The sequence below is a fragment of the Uloborus diversus genome, chromosome 4 (assembly GCF_026930045.1).
Source record: "Uloborus diversus isolate 005 chromosome 4, Udiv.v.3.1, whole genome shotgun sequence".
NCBI classification, from domain to species: Eukaryota; Metazoa; Arthropoda; class Arachnida; order Araneae; family Uloboridae; genus Uloborus; species Uloborus diversus.
Window position 1 is genome coordinate 58,959,651 of NC_072734.1, and position 22,861 is coordinate 58,982,511.

A 22,861-nucleotide genomic window follows, 5' to 3' on the forward strand; every position below is an offset into this window, starting at 1 on the left:
ATCTCATTGTGTGTGTGTTTTTTTTTGACGGTGAGTTTTTTTGGTAATATTTCAAAAGAAAAAATACGATCAGTTAAAAATAACAAAAGAAGAGGCAATATATTATAATATATTCAAAAAAAAAAAATACACAGAAGATAGAATGATTTTGATAAAAACGTTACAGCTCGTTTAACATGTGCCTAATTTTTTTTTTTTTGCAATCCCTATGTTCCATGAATTTTCAATTTTTTAGTTTAAGAATTTAACATGGAAACGTACATTTTTGAAGCAATTAAAGTGTAAATTTTAATAAATAGCTTAAAGGTTTACGTAATGATGATTTTTGTATTTTTCAAATTCAAAATTTTTCATTTTCTGCGAAATTTTCTCATACTAACTGTATATATTTCTTTATACCACCAGAAAGTAGAGATTCCAACAAAAATCACAAGCACCAATTTTTTTAAAAATCAGATATTTTGACGTGAAATATTTCGATTGAAAGTTATGATACTTTTTTAATATTAAATCCAAAAAAGAAGGAAAAATAAATATTTTAAATTAAAAATAATGCAGTGTATTTGACACATGAAAAGATAATTTTTTACCAAGTTTCGTGAAAAAAATCGTTTTTCTTGTTGGAAATAAAAATAAAAAACCAAAAAGCCAGTTTTTTGAATTTTTCGCATTGATTTTGAGGTTATGTAAAAAAAGTGCAAATACAAAAGTTGTAGATCTTTTTACTAACAAACACTTTGTCATTTACTTTTTTTCAATAGGACTCGTAGTTTTGCCAGAAATCGTGATAAACCGTTTTCCCTCTTTAAACCCCCCTCCCCCTATTCCCGAACTGAACTCGCCCATAAATTATTTTTCCTATTGATTTAATTATATTTTCTTACTTTTCCAATGGGTTTTATCCTGTTCTAATTTTTTTAAACTTTTTACCATTTTCAAAGGTATTGGCACTGGCCTATAAGGACAATATTCTATCAGAAATAGAAGGTGTCAGAGGGCTAATTCCCGGCATTTTTTGGAAATTGCAGGTATAAAAACGCTGTTTCAGATTATGTTTTAGGTTGAAGAGAAGAGGAGTGGAGGTCTTGGATAGCCTCTCCCGATAATTTTTCCAAATTTAAGATCCCAAAACACAATTGCACCTTATTTTTGATTGTGTTCAGAAGAGGGGGGTGGCTCTCCCACGGAAATTTTTCAAGATTGTTGTTTGGAAAATACAGTTTTAAACCTTCTATGGTGATTTTCAGTAAGGAAGAGACTAAATTTCATCTCCCGAAAATTTTTCGAAATTCAAACTCCAAGTTCACAATTGTGAATTATTTCTGATTGTGACAGGTAAAAGGGATCGGTTGAGGGCTCTCCTTGGGAAAATTTCAATCTCATCAAAAACAACCCTGTTGTAAAAATTTCCCCACCAAGAAAACCTTTAACTTTTGCGCACGAAAAAGAAAACCTGCATCCTAAACCCAAAAACCCTCAGCCATAAAAAGTTATGATATCTAGTTTACCCGCCAAGGATCTGCCAAACTATCATCCTCCCTCTTCTCCTTTTTCATCACAGCTACTTCCATTAGAACCTCCTCCCACCTTTAGCACTTCAGAAATATGGATAGATCTTTTAAATTGTTTATCTTGTTTGGCGGGAAGCTTTTTGCTCACCAAGCAACCACTTCACTTTGAAAAGCTTCCCGCCAAACAAGATAAACAATTTAAAAGATCTATCTGTATTTCCGAGGAGTTGAAGGTGGGAGGAGGTTCTTATGGAAGTAGCTGTGATAAAAAAGGAGAAGAGGGAGGATGATAGTTTGGCAGATACTTGGCGGGCAAACTAGATATCATAACTTTTTATGGCTGAGGGTTTTTGGGTTTAGGATGCAGGTTTTCTTTTTTGTGCGCAAAAGTTAAAGGTTTTCTTGGTGGGGAAATTTTTACAACAGGGTTGTTTTTGATGAGATATCACATCTTTTTGCATTGATATTATTACTTTATCTGTATTTTTAGAATTGAGAACTTCAAGTCAGAAAATTTTCGATTGAAACAACGCTGTTTTGTGTTTCTAAGGAACAATGATGGCTAGCCTAATTTTATGTCCAGTTATTTTCTGACTATTAAGATTCTATGTTCATTTTGCGAGAATTGGGCCGTTTAAATTTTATTGCAATCCTTGTATCCTCTCTGTTGCAAAGAAAACTTCTTAGATAATAAAATAGTATATTTTAAATTATATTGTTTTCGAGTATTTTACAACTTTGCAATAAATTCTATTAGTTTCTTTATTTGACAGATTATTCAACATTTTCATGGAGGTTTCTTTAAATGTTTTACAGCTTGAGTGCTATTTTAATCTAGCTTTTCACTTTTTAATTACATTTTTTCTCAAAATCGTGGATTATTTTACGTTTTATGGGATAATTTTAATTGTTTGGTGATTTATCTTTTTCTTGATAGAAGTCTTTGTCTTGTTTAATACCTAGTTTTGTTTAAAAGTTCATTTAAAAAACGAAATAACGCATGTTATCACCAAGCAAAAAAAACTAGTATGTTGTGGCCATCACGAAACTTTCTTCTATATTTTTCCTTTTTCTGATCCCTCCCCATGCTTGACAAGGAAGCAATATTCCTAACAAAAACAAAACAAAGAGCAAAAATTGAAAGTTACTTTAAAAACCTTACTTGAATTAATTACAAATATTTTATTTATTAACAAACATAAGATGGCAACAGTTAAAAATTTTAAATCATTGAGATAATATTTCCGATCATTTCCATACAATTAAAATCACGAGAAATACGCAGACGACAATCTGTTACGATTTATCTTTCTTATTCGCAACTCCAACGAACTATAGGGGGCACTGCAGTCACTGTCTAATGGCGGAATTAAAAACTAAAACAAACGCATGTGGTAACGAAGAAAATGCTAAAAGTATTGTGATTTTTGTTGTTATGTATGATTTTTTTCGCTTTATTCATTTGAAAAGATTTTTCAAAGTCTTTTGGTTATTCTGACCCATATAGAAAGAGATTAGAAACCAAAAAGTATTACGAAAGTAAACAATTAATGCAGAACACACAGTAAGTTGTTCTGAAGCAGCCATTTTCACGATGTTGAATTCGGAATTCATAAATTTTTGGTTCGCTTCGAATGGCATTTTCATTTTGTACCGTTTTTTCTATACATTAGTACATATTAAGTTCAGTTTCGTGACATTTCCGGCATTTGTTGACATTTTTGTCACATAGTGCACATACGTGGCAGACTGTCAAGAGTAACGTTTAACACTAGATAATTTATTTCTATGACTATATGATTGGATATCTAAAGAAATCATGCATTTAATTCATTCGTCATGGAAATGATTTACCTGATATGCGAAATCTTACCTGATATGCGTTACCTGATTTACCTGATATGCGTCAAGATACATTATTCTTTCACACAATTTTAAAACCATAACCCTATAAACAGATTTTTGGCAAACTTTTATTTTTTATTGTTCAAATTCTTAACGATCTTTCTGGATTTTTCAATCTGTTCTGCGATAAATATTTTCAAGAAAATTTATTTGCATACTGTCTATTTCAGTAGGATACTGTAGTAACAAAGGTTATTTAAATCATTTATGTGGAATTAGGTTAAGGAAAAGTGTCCAGTCAATGTTGTTAAGTTCGTTTTTTTTTTTCATCGAATTGAAAAACTGATATTTATTCAAATTCACTCAGAACAAAATAAATAAAATGTGTACTCACAGTTTATATATGGTGGTAGTTTTCTTTTCAGTAGATTGACCATTATTTCTTTTTACTTATCGAATTCTGTAATCTTACTATCATTTTATTCCACTCATGATAAAAATTAAAAATGGTTTAACTAAAAACGCGAAATCTCGCCAAGGCTACTTTGCTCGCACAATTCCAAAACTATAACCCTAAACAAATTTGCCGAAACCTTTCAGCTGAGAATAAAAGGAATAAAGTAAATTCTTTCTCGGTTAAACATTTTTCATTTTGTTCTACGATAATAAATTCAAGAAAATATTTTGCATACTGTCCATTCCAACTAAATGCTGCTGTAAAATATGATTAGTTAAATTAATTTAAGATTAAAAAAAAACTCATATTCTTACAAATTCATACAAAACAATAAAAAATTTTACCTGGTATAACGTTATCCAATTTTGTTAATCCAGAGTTTTCTTGTTTACGCTTCCACCATTTAATACTTTTTTGAAAGAAATAAGGAAAACTAACATTATTTTGAGAAGCTCGAGAATACTACTAAGGGACGAATTAATTTCTGTTGTTGAAGGCGTTCTTAGACATGTTGAATGCGTTACTCAGAACAAACTGACCGCGTTTACGTCAACAGATACACGTGGAGCGCAACGTGGCAATGTTTTAGTTGCATTCGCAGTTTTATAAATCACCGCAAGGTAGCGTATTCGAGCGCTGGAGTTCCGAATTGTTGCATTAATAAAACTATTTTTATTCGCAAAAAAAAAAAAAAAAAAAATCAACACCTCTTGGAGCGATTGGAGTCAAAATTGAACCAAAGCCTGTTTACGTATGGATTCACATATATTCCAAATTTCAACCAGAACGTAGCATTACTTCTTGAGATAGGGCACTCACAATGGAAAAAAAGAACGGGCGATTGCGCTACCCCCTTTTTAGCTGTTGACACCAAAATAAAATCAGCTCTTATACCCACTATGGGCTACTTGTCAAAAAATTTTTGTTTGATTCCGTTCGTTATTTCTTGAGATACAGCAGTCACAATTTGACGTTATATAACTCAACCCCCGTTAGAGCTATTGACACCAAAATTGAATCAGCACCTGCTCCTGTTAGGGGCAACATATGGACCAAATTTTGTTTGATTCCGCCAGTTACTTCCTGAGGAATAGCAAGCACGCGTAATTCAAAAAACGTCCTATTGCTCCACCCCCCTTGGAGGAATTCGCGCAAAAAACCAATGGGCACAAGTTCACATAGGGGCACATATGAGTACCAAATTTCGTTCAATTTCATGCGGTAGTTTTTGCTGTAGAGCGGCCACAAAAAACTGGTCACACACAGACGTGACACACATACACACACACAGACAGACAGACAGACATTTTCCAAAAATAGTCTAAATGGACTCAGCACACCTCAAAACGTTCGAATCCGTCAAAATTCGAAATTCGAAAATTTGCACGAATCCAATACTTTCTTCTATATATTAGATATAGAAGAAAGTAAAAAACTAAGCCATTAAGTATTTTAAATTTGAATGTGTCAGAAAATCTATACAACTTTACTCGATGTCAAATCGCGGATATCCCAAATTCGCCATAGCGAATGCGCATGTTGCGTGCGGACAAAGCTCATTAAAAGTCTTGCTTAAATTAATTGCAAACATTTTTTCAGCTAACAAATTACTGCAAAGCACGGATATCCACACACGTATTTCATATATTTTCAATTCATTATGTGTTTTTTGTGAAAAATCCATTAATTTAGAAAATAAGCAAACCAATAAAAAAGTGCTATTTTTCGCTTTCAATTAAAAAGTTATATGCGCCGTATTCATATGCGTACAGTTTCATATTGTTGGCCTAGTGCCCCTTATATAATAATTAACTAATTCATCTCACCACTTATCTCACCATAATATCAGTCACTTGCCTAATCATTGAGAAATTTTCAACGATGTTTTTCTTTCTTCTAATGCGGATGCCTGAAGACTTCTTCGATGTTTTCTCTCTGGCAAGTTGACTTGAGCGTTCGTTTGCTTTTATGCAACGACGCGGGTTTTATTTTTAATAGACAGATAATAGATTGATATAGCTCAGCTCTAGTTCGCGTTGTTTCAAATGTTTTTAATCTTATTTAACTAACTTTACTAAATTTACCAAATAAATTTGGTTTTTATTTTTAAGTTGTCTTCAACTATTTTTTAATCATGCATTTCTAGTCATACATTTAATTAGGTTATCTCATTTGGAGGTTATTAGTCTTGAGCATTCTCTTGCTCATTACATATAATTTGTCACGTAAAATATTGTAATGGTTTAACCCCAGTTTCGCGCCGACGTTTAAAATTTCTTCCCTCCATAAATATATCAAAACTGAAAAACAGGGGGAAGGAAATTTAGTATCGGCAAAACTTTGGGGGAAGGACAGCATTCTAATCTCATTCACTAATTTGTTTCTCTGCTTAAGTATAAACAAACAACATAGAATCTGAAAACAGAAAGCCCAATGAGCTAAGTCTGCGCGCATGCGCAGTCGCTGTGGCAAATTTGTGATATCTGCGATTTAACGTCTAGTTGCAACTGTTGAATATGTTTTAGTCTTGATTGAATTTCATTTCCTAAGACAACTTTGGAATAACTGTTAGATCTGTTCTAACCTTGCAATTGCAGTCCGAGATAAACAAACCTTATAAGCTGAGAATAAGTACATAAGAATTTAGGGAAAATTTGTGATTTTCAAACTTCAATTACTACGGCGCCCATGATGTCCCTGGGGATTGAATTTTTGTATATGTACTCAATGGCCCCCCAAGAATATGTATACAAAAAATCATTACCTTAGGCCCCCCGGGGGGCTGTGATAGAACCCCGGGAAGGTACAATTTGGGGGGTAAAAATGAATGGGTAAAGGGAGGGGGGTCAAATGGCACATCAGTAGAGCACAAGGAATGTATATGCGAAATTTCAGCTTGATTCCATTTTTCGTCTGGGCTGTAGCCCTGTCAAAGGAAGCGAAAACTTTTTTGAACAGCGATTTTATTACTTTAATACCTCCTCCCCCTGATGGTCCAGGGGATTGTATTTTGGTTTACGGCGTCAAGGGCCACTAGAGATTGAGTGTATCAAAAATCAATACCGGGGGGTCTTCATGGGAATGAGATACAGAGGGGTGAAAAACCCAAAAAACCCCAACTTGTTCTGTCGTGTAATCTTGTTCTTGGTCGCTTTTATTTTCTTTCGTCTTTGGCGGTGGATTTGCTTCTGTTGGCTGCTGACGTTTGGTTTCCTTGGCGGAGCGGGACGCTCCCGCGTCCCGTGATGGGTTGAGGGCTCTCCTTGGGAAAATTTCAAACTTGTAGTTTAAAAAATGCAGTTTTAGACAATCGACAGAGATGTTAGGGAAAAGAGAGATGTAGGGGCTGTGCCCCAGAAATTTTTTGAAATTGCATCCTTGAAAACGAGATTATAGGCTTTCTTTGTTAAAATTTAGTTCACCTCCATTAAAGCTCCGAAGATGTATTTTAAGCCAACCTTCGATGAAAGGGGGGAGGGGGAAGAGGCTTGCACATAGAAAGTTTTTGTAATTGAAGCACTAAAAGCTAGATTTAAGACGTTTTTCGATGATGTTGGCGAGAGAGAGGGGTATTCTCCCGAAAAATTTTCGATTTGTAGAAAACGCAGTTTTAGAAGATTTTTAGTAACATGGATGGGTGGAGAAATTTGGAGTCTTCCCCTGGCAAATTTTCAAAATTGAAATTCTATTAATCCAATCTTAGGTGATCTTCAATACTGTTATAGGGAGAGGGGGTTTGGAAGATCGCTCTCTTGAAAATTTCTGAATTGAAGCCCTTAAAAATTTAATTTTTGAGGATCTTCAGTGGTATTAGGAGTAGGATAGGTTTGAGAAACCTCCTGAAGTTTTTTTTAAATTAAAGTCCAAAAGACGAATTTATTTGACCTTGAATGATTGATGGAAAAGGTGTTGATCGGGTGGGAACGTTCTCATGGAAGTTTTTTGAAAATTGCAGTCCTAATTACTCATGTGTAGGCTATCTTTAATGACGTAAAGGCAAGGGATAAGGTTTGAGAACGCTTTCCTGGAATGTTTTGAAAAATTCACTTTCAAGCCATCTTTGGGGACATAAAAAGAAAGGTTTGGAGGTCTATACTGTTCCCTCATTTTGGTTATGTCCCTATCTCCATTTTAAATTTTAACTGTTGTAAACATATTGAGGTAAAACTTCCCCCAATTTTCCTTTGCCAGAACCAATTATTTGCTTGGATCTTCCTTAGTAAAACTTTCAATTTCCAGCCTAATATTTTTGTTTTCTTGAAATACAAGCATCTGCCTGCGTCCCTAGAAAATTTATTTTTTTTCTTTCTAAAGGAACCATAAAGCATGGTTTTGTATATTTGGAGCTGCCGAGAGGCAAGGTGTGTACCATGTACTCTGTGCATACTACTATGATCTGAGCCGAGTCCATAGTTTCCAACTATGCAGACAACAACTCGGCGGCCTAGTGAACAGTATACTGAATACTCTTTTTTTTTTGGTAATAAATGTTTGAAGCATACATTTCTGCAGCCCTTACTTAGATAATCTCTTAAATCTTGTATTTTAAAATTATATTTTCTAGGGTTAGGTGGGGTGAAATGGGGCGGATTTTGTCTATTTTTTAAAATGATGCCATTTGCAAACCCATAAACTTTTTTTTTTTTGTACTTTTTTAAAAATTTCTTCTTTACATCTGATTCTTCCCCTTTAATTTAAGCTGCTTCTCATTGAAATTTGTTGTCATTGACAATCTGAAAATTGCAATTAAAGTATCTGACCCATTTCACCTCACAGTGAGGTGAAATGGGTCATAGCAGTAGAAACATACAATAAGTAAGAAATTATTACCAAAACACGTACAATAGCAATAGCTGAAAGAAATTGTTTCCAATGAATTATTTATTTATTTTAACTGATTCAACACCAAAATATTTTGAACTAAAACTCAAAAATATAATGTCCACAACAATCGAATTCTGCTCGTTCAATGTCTTCAGAATAATACATCTAGAAACAATGTCTGTATCTTCCTACTCAGGAGAGATGTAGTATTTGCCCGAGTTGGCTTTTCATAGAAAATTTACACTGTTGTCATCCTGGTCATTGACTTCTGTCAAGTGATCACAAAATTCTTTTGATGATTTCTTGCCCTTGTATTAGACAAGAGCCCATTTCCCAGGTGTTAGTTCTTGCATAAGTAATTCAGACATTTCTTCATCCAAGAGTTGGGTCTCATTTGGTTGTTGCTTCTTAGAAGATGTCCTGGCTCTTGTTTTCGTGAGCAATTCTGGCTTCCTCTTACATAAGTGGCATGCTGACCTTTTTTCAAAATTCCTGGCCCATTCTATGCCAAGAGTGCCACAATTGCATTTTTCAGAATTGGTCTTTATGAAATCCTTAGCAACAATCTTTCTATCAAATGGGAAACCACACTTTGTAGAGCTGAAGTAATGCATCTTTCTTCTTCTTCACTTAGCGTTGTACGTCCACCCGAACCTTTTCGACTTCGTGTGTCTGAGACCCATCTCCTCGGTGTTTCTCTTGGCATATCCTTGCAGCTGCAGGAATTGCTAAACCACCTTCAACTTCAATTAATGCAGCCTCTAAATCAGAGTCTGAATATTTCTTTTCCCTTTTTCTTATATACACCCCAGGCATTTTCATTGAATAAATAAAAAATTTGAATTAGGAAAAGAGTAGGTAGGTAATAGGTTGTAAATATGGATTTCAAGTATAGCTTTTGAATTCTACACATTAATAATACATACTTTATTTTTGTTTGTCAGGCTTCCTAAAAATTCACATGTGACTTGAGAAACAAAATGTCAGTGTAGTGCTCCCAGCAATTTACACAGAAACTTTTTAAAAGTCAGAATTGTAGTCAAAAAGCCCCTCATAACTTGTGTAAAGTTTGAGAAAAATTCAGACAGACCAAAAAATTTTATCAATAAAAATACACAGCATGACCCATTTCACCCCACCTGACCCTATTCAAAATTTACAGAAAAAATACTTTTTGTCACTATTACTTCAGTTGTTCATTTAGAATTACTATTTTAATTTTTTAAAACAATAAAGATTTTCCATTTTTCTTCGTTTGTTGCATCGCTAAAATGAATTTGGCGGCCACATTTCTGAAAACCTCAGGGGGGGGGCAGCTCCCCCTGTCAACGGACCTGCGGGAAGGGCGGCAGTTCCATTGCTTGCTTCGACTTAGAAAAATCGTAGAACTTTAACATAAATTACTTCATGCTAAATAATAGGGTTGGAAAGAAAATTGGTACAGTCGAGCCCACTTACTAGAATATCTTAATATAATACACTTTCAATGTACAAACCAGTGTTATGTGTTATTTTTATCCCGGTTAATGGAATATCCCGCATATTAGAATATTTTTTTGTGGCAAAATGGCTATTCCATTAAGGGGGTTCGACTGTTTTTATGACAGTGACATTTCTGAGGATGCCCCACCTTTGGATAGCATTTTAATTTTTGATCACCTTTTTGTATTTTGAAATGGGGAAAATAAGCATGTTTTCAATAAGAAAATTGAGCTGTGATGGAAAAAAAGATATGTGTGGGGGGGAGGGGGTATTATGAAGGTTGGTTTACTTATGAAAATTAATTAATTTAATGAAAAAAAAGATATATTCCTTGTAAAAAGCACATTGCTTGAGTTTCAAACTAAGAGCTTCTTAGATTAACTAAAGTTTCATCAGAAAAGAGCAAGTGCATTGGGGATGAATGCTCCTCCCTTGAGGGACCCATCTCTGGCATTTTGAAGTCCTGAAACGCAAGTGTCGATCATTTTGATGACGTTAAGTTCCAAAAAGGCAATTTATACAATCTTTTGCGATGTTAGGAAAAAGAGCCTAGAGCCCTTCCCGTGTTTTTTTTTTGCAAAATTAAAGTTTTAGACATAATTTTAGATATCTTAGGTAATATTAAAAGAAAAAATGAGTTTAGTGAATTTTTGAAATTAGAGTTCTAAAGAGCTAAATTTTAACAAAGTTCGATGATTTTACTAGGAGGGGTTTTCGAAAAATTCCTCTAGCATTGCTGACGAAATTAAAGTTCTAAAACGGAAATTTAGATTGCCTCTGTTAATGAAAACAGTTCAGGGATTTCCTTAGCTAAATCTCTATATTTTAGTTGTTTTAGATAAAATGCTGTTGCAGCACCAAACCTGCCCCCCCCCCTCTCCCCAAGCAGTAGCGGATTTTAGGGGGGGCCACCCCTAAAAGGAAAAATTAATTTAACTATTTCATTTTTATTAATTGACTTCTCTATATAACATGAAGAATTGTTTCAAAGGTATTACAAAAGAACACAAAAGATACAAATCTTACTGGAATAAAAGCATTTTTGTACGCTAAAAAAGCAATACTGGAGACCAGAGCGGCAATTTACCTTACTGGTTTCAAATTCAAAGGAACGTAATACCATGATTCATCTATTTATTCTTTGATAAAATCAGTAATTGACATTTTTAAAAAAATGTGCCTAGAAAAGTCATTTTAATCCACGAAGCTATTTGCGAAACAATCTATTTTTTTTTTCAGCTTATAAAAAATGCAAAATGAAAGAAATCACATGATAGTTTCTTGGCAAACACATAATATTAATTGAAATGGCATAAAGTGTTTAAATTTTTATGAACAAATCAACAACTGCTTTGAAATTTGCAACGAAATAGCTTTTGAATTCTACAACAAAGCCTATATGTTATAAAGCTATAATTTTCTTATTTAAATAATATTTTGTAATTAAAATATAAATTTATTTAAAAAACTCAAATGTGTTGTGGGTTTATTTAATCCTTGTCCTCGTGTGTCATAATCATTATGAAAATTTTCCTAATTAAAACTGCTCATTTTACAACATCTCGGTGAAATTATCTAGTGTTTAGTGTTTAATTGGCTTGAAATGTTAAAGAGATTTTATTTCCACATTCAAAGTTAAAAAGTGCATAGTACTTAAAAGTATATTAATTGGTCTTTAGGGATTCTGAAAAAAAACCACACGTTTTAAAATAAAGTCATGAAAATTTGGCTCAGAAAAATTGAAATCAGGAGGAAAAAGGAGGGCTTGAGCTTTTCAAAATCTTGGGCCCCCCTCCAAAAATTATTTCTGTATCTGCCCCTGCCCCCAAGCATGAAATCAGATTCTTAGTAAAAGGTAAGTTAAAAAATCAACTGCTCCCTCTGTTGTATATTTATATATTATGTTATTTAATATTGTTATCATTGATGAAATGGCAACATGTTTGAATTAAAAGATATAACATCAGGAGATGGCAACAAGATGGACTGGAGTGTAATGTGTTGATTTGGTAAGCTGCTGAAGCAGCATGTACTGTTATATATTATATTATAATGGTTATAAATAAAACTTATATAATCAATGTAAAAGTAGTTGATGTCAAAGTATATGAAAACATAACATGGCGCAGTCGAAATAACGAATCAGCGGAATAAGAAAAACGAAATGTCGATTGAATACTGTCGACCACCGTTAGGCCTAAGCCTAGATGGAAACGTGTCCGAGAATTGGAGAAAATTCAAGCAAAATTTTCAGATTTACTTGAAAGCATCAGGCAATTTCAAGAAAGACTCGGACATTCAAGTTGCTCTGTTGCTTAATGCTATTGGTGAGGAAGCGATAGAACTTTACAATGCATTTGATCTTGCAGAAGGAGATAAAGAAAATTACAATAAGGTGATTGAAGCATTTGAAAAGCAACTAAGTCCGAAAACAAACGCTGTTGTGGAACGATTCATTTTTAATAATCGCGTTCAAGGTGAAAATGAAGCTTTTGATTCCTTTTACATGGATTTAAAAAAATTAGTAAAATCTTGTGACTTTGGAAGTCAAACTGACAGCGTTGTCAGAGATAGAATTGTCTTAGGAATCTCCGATGGTGGACTTCAAGAAAGATTGCTACGTGAAGGAGACTTATCTCTAAATCGTACTGCAGAGATTTGTCGGGCTGCGGAGCTGAGTAAGAAGCAAGCCCAAACTGTACAGAGCAAAAGTGTTGATACAGTTCTACAAAAAGTATCCAATAGATTCGTCAAGAACTCTTCTGGTGACGGTGTGCTTCAACGTTCCCCTAATAGTGCTTATCAACGTAATATGCCCTTCAAGAATTTTAGTGATGATAATAGCATTCAATATACTCAAAACTCTATTTATCAGTGCAAAAAGTGTAATCGTAAACACAAACGATCAGAATGTCCAGCTTTTGGCAAGCAGTGCTTTAAGTGTCTCAAATTTGATCATTTTTCATCAGTATATGTAGAATGCGCAGTGTACAAGATGTAACTTATAGTGAGAATAAAGAGGAAGCACAGTACTTTTCGCATTCTGATTTACACAACGAATTTTTATTGAATCTGTAAGTGTTCTCCAGATAGGTAAAGTGACTGTACAAAATGAATGGACTAAAAACATAATGATATGTGATCATAAAATTAATTTCAAACTTGACACTGGTGCACAGATTAGTGTCTTACCTTTACATGTTTTTTCTCGTTTAGGTGATAATCTAAAACTTGAAAGCACAAACATAATTTTAGAAGCCTATGGTGGCTGTAAACTTAAACCAACAGGTATGATTCATTTAATATGCAAAAATGGTAATAATCAAGCTAACATAAAATTTGTTATTGTTAATAATATTAAATCTAGACCTTTACTTGGATTAGAAGGCTGTATGAAATTAAATCTTATAAAATGTATTGATAATGTATCTATAAATGTGAATGTAACTAAATTTATTGAGAATAACAGGGATATATTCACAGGTGTAGGGAAGTTTGAAGGAAAATATGCTATCAAAGTAGATAAACTAGCTGTGGCTCGTCCTCCCAGACGCATACCAGTAAGTTTACGTCCTAAATTGCAGGAAAAATTTACAAAATCAGGGAATTATTGCTAGAGTGAATAGTCCAGAGGGTTGGGTAAGTAATTTAGTTGTAGTAGAAAAGCCTGATGGCTCAATTAGACTCTGTTTAGATCATCAAGACCTTAATAAAGTTATAAAAAGAGATCATGTTTTAATACCTAATATTGAAGAACTTGTTCCTAAATTGTGTAATAGAAAAGTATTTACTGTGCTTGATTTGAAAGATGGGTTTTTTCAAATTGAATTAGATGAGGAATGTAGTGATTTATGCACTTTTAGTACCCCATTTGGATGTTTCAAATTTTTACGTCTTCCAATGGGGCTATCATGTGCTCCTGAAATTTTTCAAAAAAGAAATGAAGCAAACTTTAGAGATATTGAAGGGGTCTTAATTTATTTTGATGATCTCCTTATTGCTGCAGAAACTGTAGAAAAACATGATGAAATATTGACGAAAGTTATCCAGAGAGCTAAGGAATTAAATGTAAAATTTAATCCAAACAAGATACAGTTTAAGGTGCCAGAGGTTAAATATTTAGGGTATGTTTTTAATTCTAAGGGTATGAAACCTGATCCTGGCTATGTCCAAGCCATTATGGATATGCCTGAACCTAAAAATAAAGCAGAGCTCCAAAGAATATTAGGTATGATTAATTATCTAAGACAATTTATACCCCAGGCATCGACTATATCTGCTCCTTTAAGAGAGCTTCTTAAGAAAAATATAACTTGGAATTGGATGCCTGTCCATTCAACTGCTCTTAAAGTTTTAAAAACAAAGTTGCAAATGCGCCTGTTTTAGGAGTATTTAACAGTTCAAAGCCTATAGTGATACAGGCGGATAGCTCTAAAGATGGATTGGGTTGTTGTATGTTACAGAATGGGAAACCGATTGCATTTGCTTCTCGCAGTTTGACCGAAACAGAAAAAGGCTATGCCCAAATTGAGAAGGAGTTCTTAAGTATTGTCTTTGCTGCAACTAAATTTCATTATTTTATTTATGGCAGACCTATTGAAGTATTAACTGATCATAAGCCATTAGTTTCCGTTATGAATAAAAATGTAGGTAATGTAATGTCTCCCAGGTTGCAACGAATGAAAATTAAACTTTTAAAATATCAATTAACTCTTACATATTTACCTGGTAAATACATGTACATAGCAGAGTTATTGTCAAGATCATTTGTTCTAAAACCCCAGAAAGATGATATAGAAATGACAGAATTAGTTCACAGTTTAACCAAACATTTACAAATTAGCGAAAGTAAAAAAATTGAATTTAGGAAAGCAACACTTGCTGATGTTGGTCTCTCCCATGTTTTGAAATTTTGCGATGAAGGTTGGCCTTCTACCATTAAAATAGTTCCAATTGAAACTCAGCAATATTTTAGGATTAAAGATAAAATATATGTCGAAGAGTCATTGTGCCATTAAGCTTAAGGGCTGAAATGTTAAAAATACTTCATACAGCTCATTGTGGAATGGAAAAAACTAAGGCTAGGGCTAGACAAATTTTATTTTGGCCAGGCATAACAAGAGATATTGAAAATATGGTCTCTAAATGTAAGGCTTGTGAGAGATACAGACCCAAAAATATAAAAGAACCTTTGATTCATCATGAATTGCCAAATTTACCTTATGAGAAAATAGGAACAAATATTTGTGAGTATGGAGGTAATAGTTATCTCATTACTGCTTGCTATTTATCCAAATGGTTGGATATAACAAAATTGTGTAACAAAACATCTGAGGAGATAATATCAAAATTAATAGCAATTTTTTCCAATCATGGGATACCTAAAGAAATGATTTGTGATAATATGCCATTTGCTAGTATTAAAATGAAGGAGTTTTCTAATAAATGGGGAATTGAAATAACAAACAGTAGTCCCAGGTATCCAAAAACAAATGGGTTTGCAGAGAAAATGGTGGGTATTGCCAAAAATATTCTTCGCAAGTCTGGTACTGAAACTGATCAGATAAATGAAGCGTTGCTTGAGTATAGAAATACTCCAATTAGTGGAATGAATGTTTCCCCTGCTCAGGTTCTGATGAGCAGATGTCTTCGTACAAAATTACCCACAACAAATTCAGTATTGCAGCCAAAAATCATACAAAATTTTAAGGACAGTTTAGAATCTAAGAGAAATAACAGTAAGATTTACTATGATAGACAGGCAAGAGAAAGATTAGAATTTAACGAAGGGGAAAGTGTTCTTTTGAGAGTTAATAATAATTGGGAACCAGCTCAAATCATAAAAAAATGTAAGACTCCGAGATCCTATTTAGTAAAAACAGTTCGAGGAAATATACTAAAACGAAATTCATATCATTTAAGCGAAAAATTTCATTTCAAAATCTGTATGATAGTTGTGATCCTGAAAATATTGAGCTTCAAGGGGGAGATAATACAGAAATGCATAGTCAAGGTACAGGGAATGGGAATGTTGCAGTAAGTGGTTATGTTATAAGAAGTGGCCGTACCATAAGAAAATCTTTTCGATTAAGGGATTTTGTTATGTGATGGGAAAAGAGGGAGATCCGTTCAAGTCAAACTTTTTAGTCGAAGCTTATGAAAATTTTGTTTTCATTTCATACACTCCAGTAAAAAACAGAAGAAAAAATAAATCTTTCTCCTTTCACATAGTACCTTGCTTTATCAGTTTGCATGAGAGAAAGAATACAAACATACAACTTAACAGCATCCCCCCCCCCCCCCCATCCTTCCTACTAGATTTTGGGAGACGAGCGTCGGCACCTCATCCTTTCCTTCCAGATGCTGATTAAAAATTGGCACAGTATTGCCAGATTAAGTGAAAAGTAGCCAATTGCGCTATATTTTGCTATGATCTAAAACAAAAAAGGTGCTGAAAATCAACGACATTGATTCTACTGTGCTTGACTGGTCTGGCACAGTGCCTGATTACTGAATTGGCCAACTAGGCCTAGGACCTCCACTTTTTAGGGACCCCCAAATATATGAAAATGTTTGTAGCAATAGGTAAAATTGTAAGGTTTGATTACTGAAGGCCCCAGAAAAAGCGTTTAGCCTAATGTCCCCTGATACCTTAATCAGGCCCTAGTAATGTGGCCAATGGCAAGTTTTCAAAAATCTTGCACCACAGTGATTCCTAAAGTTTGATTAAAATGTAAAGATTCTGAAAACTAAATAGTTGTGTCCTTAAAAACTCCATTAAAATTCAAAATAATCAACCAACTTAACAATTTAATGTGAATGAAAAGCATTTAAGTTCTGTTGAATTGTAAAATAATCTGACAACTCCATTATTATTAGTAATCTAGGCAAAGAACCATGTTATCATAAACTGTAAGGAGATTTTTCATAAAACGGAGCATTTGGTACATTACAAAACTCTTCCCTAAACTAACCCTTTATCTGCTTGTAACTGACAGGGATGCCCCAAATTTAAATTTTTGGGAGAGAAGAAATTCTTATTTGCTGAGTGATGATGACACCCCTGGTAATATGTTACAAAAAATAATATTGCTGGAATTTAATGTTTAATCTTTAATCAAAACAAGACTAAAGGTACATTTAAAAAAAACATGCCAAATGATTAAACTATTGAAGTAAAAAATAATTTACTTAAAATACACCGCCAGCTCAGTTATTCCATCATGATTGAATAACTGAGCTGGCGGTATATATTAAGTATTTCTGCCTTAGCCCTGGCTTTAGGGCAGAAACTTACTACAAAAATAGTTTGCCAAAACACTAATCGTCAACATGATAAATCTATTAAAAAGTAAAATTACAGCATTGAGATGCTAAAATGAAAACAGTTTTTTTTTAACAATAAGGATTTTTTTTCAACTATTATACATGCTCATATTATGATAATTCCATCCAGGACAATATTATTTTGGGCACATTTAATTTACTTTATTTTAAAACGTGCGTGAAATGGATGCAACACATACAAATTTTAAATTTCCAGGCACCCAAAATTTAAAAAATGAAACCTATGCAAAAATTTGAAACATATTCAAAAATATTCTTTGTTAAAAATGAATCTTTATTTAAAATCGTTTGCACATACATAAAAATTTAAAAGCAAGAAAGATTTTATTATTTGTATTACCAGTGGCGGCTCATGGGAGGGCCTAGAAGGGGCCCGGGCCCCCTCACTTTTCCAGACAAAAATTTATAATTTTTTATTCATTCTCCCTCCCCCCTCTTTTTTTCTTTCTTTTTTTGTGAGTGCTTGTGTGCTTGAAATGAAAAAAAAAAGGGTTGATATATGCAGAAAGGGAAGGAAGGGGTCAGAAAATGTTTTTCAAAATTTACTCTGTTCCATTTTTCCTCTAAAATGTGTTTCTTATCAACTTTTCCTTCAAGAAAGATCAGCACGAAGCTGGCCGATTACTAACACAACCCATTTATTTGTCAAAGAGCATTTTGCTCTTTGAAACTTCTAAAGACGTATCTGAGAAACACAATAGGGCAAAAGAGATTTCAATTTGAAAAAAAAATAATAATAATAATATCAGAGTAAATCTTGATTTCTTTTTTAAAAAAATATTTTAATTAAAAATTTTCAATAGTTACAGCTAATTGGTCAGCTAGTTGCCCCAAATTTCTTTCCTTCTTTTTTTTCAACTTCGACTGAAAATGAGAGAGTCTCTCCTTCGAATCCCCCTTCTCCTCTCGCCAAAAACATTACAGAACATCTCAATTTTCATTTCTAAATCTTCAATTTTGTAAAAATTTCAGGGGAAAACTCCCAATACCTTGCGACATTGCTTAAAATTTTGCGTTCGAAAATCGTTTCAAATTGCGTTTTAGAAACTTCAATTTTGAAAGAAGCCAAGAACGTGATCTGATGGTGGTTCCACAGGCAGCCGGAAGAATTCTGTAGGACAGGGGGATCTCTGATTTAGTGCTGCAATAGAACAAATGTCTGAACTGGTGTACTTAGTGACTATGAGGATAAATAATGTAAGGTACATAGTATGCTACATATATTTGTAAATACCTGTATATACCTATTTTTGGCAAATAAAAAATATGGAAAAAGACTTTTTGATTTGCCCTCATATTTTACAGCAAATACTGAGATGTATTTTCATTTGTGTTCAAGTTATTTAATTTATAATGTTAACATATTTCTCCGATCACAATATTTTTGTAATTTGGCCTTGCTTACAATAAAATTAATTTTACTCATTCAAAATACTAAGTTATAAGATTAAAAATAATATTTCATTTTAAAACTTATTTATTTTGAAAAGCCAGGGGGTGGGTGAAAGTGCTTCCCTTTCAGCCCCTTACCAATGCTGCAAGAGAGGCGTACTGCAGTGCCCGAAAGGGTACTGGATATAAACGTGAGATTAATAATTTTCGTGATTTATTTTGTAGCTTTTCCCTATCTGATTAATTCAATTTTATTTTTGAAAGTCTGGGTGAAAGTACTCCACCCTGCAAGCAATCATGGACATAAACATGAGATTAATATCTTTCGTGATTTATGTAGTAGGTAGTTAATGTATTTTGTAGCTTGTGATTTGTTTAAAATGAATTTAAATTTATTTTTTCCGCAAATAATTATTTTAAGAAAGTTTAAATGTTAAAAATATATTAATTTTTTCAAAAACGGGGGGGGGGGGGTGAGTGCACTCATGATCGGCACCCCTCACTTTTTCAAGGCAGGAACCGCCACTGTGTACTACACTTTATGTACACGAGTTCGAGATCAATGTCAAAATAATATTTATAAAATCTCTTTTACCGCACATTAACAATTCGGTTTTTTCCGTTTTACAACTTAAAAGCAAATACAACCTTTTTTATTGTTGCTGAATGACGGCGATATCAAAATTAATTTGACAGCTGAACATGCATGGAAGAATCTTTGTTTACATTCTGCCACGTTAACTTACCTAAACAAGCATCATCCTGCAGTCTGCCTGAATCATCCAAAAACCGTGTAGCTCCATAATTTCGATCTGACGTCTGTAATTGATCATTAGATTTTGTGACAGTAAATCTCTCAGACATTTTATAGTTTTGATAATTTTAAGTGAATCAGCGTAGGCTCATTTCCAAAGACAGCGACATAGTTGAAGTGTTGCCAAATAACGTATTGTAATACTCGAAGTGAATGCTAATGGTTTCGGTTTGGGTTTTTACCACTGCCTCCGTATTACGTGGGGAGGGCGTCTGTTTTCACGTGAAGAGAGCGAAATTCGTTTCCTATTCGCAACTCCAACGAACTATAGGGGGCACTGCAGTCACTGTCTAATGGCTGACGAAAAAACTAAAACAAACGCACATGGTAACGAAGAAAATGCTAAAATTGTTGTGATTTTTGTTCGTATGTATGATTTTTTTTGTTTTATCCTTTCTAAATCAATATTTTAAGTAATGAGGTTATTTTGGCACACGTAGAAAGAGATTAGAATTCAAGAAGCATTACTAAACGTCAAACAATAATGCAAACTACGTAGTTCGTAGTTCTAAGCAGCCATTTCCACGATGTTGAATTCGATATTTATCAATTCTTGATAAAACTAAATAATAATTGTGCCCTGACAGGAATAACAATTAATGCTAGAAAATTTAATATGACATTACAAATTATTATCAAAAGAAAATGATACTTCTTTGCCTTGCTTGGCAAGCGATTATTGTTTTGCATTTGTAGCTGAGTTATTTCTCTCAAATTCCCGAATCGGTTAATTTAAAATTTTTCTGTTTCGATGTTTCTAATTTCTGAGTTACGATTTAATTATGTCATGTTGCAAATCATCAACAAAATTCTCACGGAAATATGGTAGTAGTTTTCTTTTCAGTTGAATGACCATTATTTCTTTTAACTTATCGAATTCTATAACTACCATTCTACTACCATTTTATTCCACTTATGATAAAAATTAAAAATGGTTTAACTAAAAACGCGAAATCTCGCCAAGGTTACTTTGCTCGCACAATACTAAAACTATAACTCTAAACAAACTTGGCGAAACCTTTCAGCTGAGAATAAAAGGAATAAAGTAAATTCCTTCTTGGTTAAACATTTTTCATTTTGTTCTACGATAATATATTCTAGAAAATATTTTGCATACTGTCCATTCCAACTGAATGCTGCTGTAAAATATGGTTAGTTAAATTAATTTAAGATTTAAAAAAAAAAAACCGTATTCTTACAAATTCATACAAAACAATAAAAATTTTTACCTTGTTTAATGTTATCCAAGTTTGTTAATCCAGAGTTTTCGCTTTAACCATTTCTCAATCAACACACATTTTAAAAGGAAATAAGGAAAACTAACATTATTCTGAGAAGCTCGAGAATACTACTAAGAGACGAAACAATTTCTGCAGCTGAAAACTACAGAAACCGAACTAAGACACATCGATTGCGTTAATAAATACTCAGAACAAACTACCTGTGTTTACGTCAACAGACACACATGGAACGCAACGTGGCAAAGTTTTAGTTTTTCCGGCAGTTTTGTAAATCACCGCAAGGTAGCGTATTCGAGCGCTGGAGTTGCGAATTTGCTGTTGCCTGTGAGATATCTTTGTACCTGTGATATCTCTTTTCTTGACTTTGAACTATTGCAAATGGAAAGATCGTTACAAAAAATTCATTGAAACACGTTGAACCCTGTTTTACGATTCGAAAACGCGAACCCGCTAAATTGACAATTTCATTTTATTTGCTTTTTCACGCGAGATAGCATGAAGAAATTCCTGTATTATATTATGATGTTGTCGTTTCTCGCTTGAGTGTTAAGAAATGAAATTTGTTTAGAGGTTTTACTTATTAACTGAGTTTTGCGGTAGCATTTCATTCAGTAATTCGATTTTTCTGGGAAATACGTGATCTTTATCCATTGGCGTCAATTTTTTGGCAGCAATACCAGCGTAACAATGGACAACAACAGCAGTTTTTTTTTTCTTAATTTTAATACAATCAGAATGACCTAAAAAAAGACAGAAAACATTTTTTGTCTCATCTCAGATCGATATTTTAAAAGACATTTACCACTAAAAATAGTTTAGTTTCGTTTTTTGCTAAAACGGGAAGCCACGTGACTCTTTGAGAAGTGACGTGGGATCGTAGAGGGGAAATACTTGGGTAGAGAGCGCAGAGCAACCCCCAAGCCGTGCCCAAGATAAAATCACGTGACCTGTGGACGAAATTCTGCCTAGCCGTAACCGGTTCCGACAACCGCATAGGATTTGCATTGTGATGGTTGCGCTCGCTTTTAGAAATTTTAACTGTTCTCTTATTTAAAGAGCTTTTAAGATTGTACAATCCTTGTTATACTTTTGAATGTTAAAATAAATGTTCGGAAGACATTGCTGAGCTATTCGCAGTTACGGGTGACAATAAATTTACTTGCTTTATCTGTTTAAAAATGATTTTTAAATGTATCAACACTCGCTGACATGATGATATATTATTCTCTGCTTGGTTATATAATTAAATGTTCTTGTTTAATTAGCGATTATTTTTGTTTCAATATTGATTTTGATTGTTTTACTCATTAAAAACCATTGGAGATTAATTCATCTACTGATAATTGTTATTTTTCACGGCGAATAGACTTTAGGCTCTCGGCGAGCAATTTTATCGCCAGGGCTATCGAAAACAAAACAGTGTCGTTTATAAATTATAATTGTTTTAATGATCATTTACATTTCTTGTTATTCTAATATTGGCTTTTAAATGTTTTTAATAAATTTGTAGGAAAAATGTTTCACCCAAATAATTTTTTTGTTTTTACAAAAAAGCCCCGAATTAAAGGATTGCATGAGTGTTTATGAAAAATTAACGAGTTGTATAATGCAGTATATCTCATTCACTAATAACTTATGCACGCCCCACTTCTGTAATGTTTATCGATTAAAATTAGGCAGGCACTGAATACCATATTTTGCCGAGTACCGAACATTCGATAAAATTCGAACCAAATATTCGGCCGTATACCGAATATTTGCAACAAAAGAAAAGTTTTAACTTGTAATTTTGGAGTTTTATAGCTACAGAAAATTTTTATCTACTTTGTAAAATGTAATTCCATTTAACATCGTAAACTTATCTACATAAAGTATAATTATTAACTTAAAATAAAATAAAACTAGTTAGAATTTTGAGATTTTTAATCCAAATGTGCGTTGTGTGCAA

General features: G+C 33.3%; 1 protein-coding gene across 1 annotated transcript in view; it reads right to left on the reverse strand.

Annotated features, from left to right (window-relative positions):
- LOC129219979 (solute carrier family 12 member 4-like) overlaps nt 1-19,757 on the reverse strand; it is a 133,109-nt gene extending 113,352 nt beyond the window's left edge. The window contains 1 exon segment of the mRNA XM_054854301.1: nt 19,605-19,757. Within this exon segment, the coding sequence (XP_054710276.1) occupies nt 19,605-19,722 (118 nt within the window). The 5' untranslated portion in view covers nt 19,723-19,757.
- Between the last annotated feature and the right edge of the window lie 3,104 nt (nt 19,758-22,861).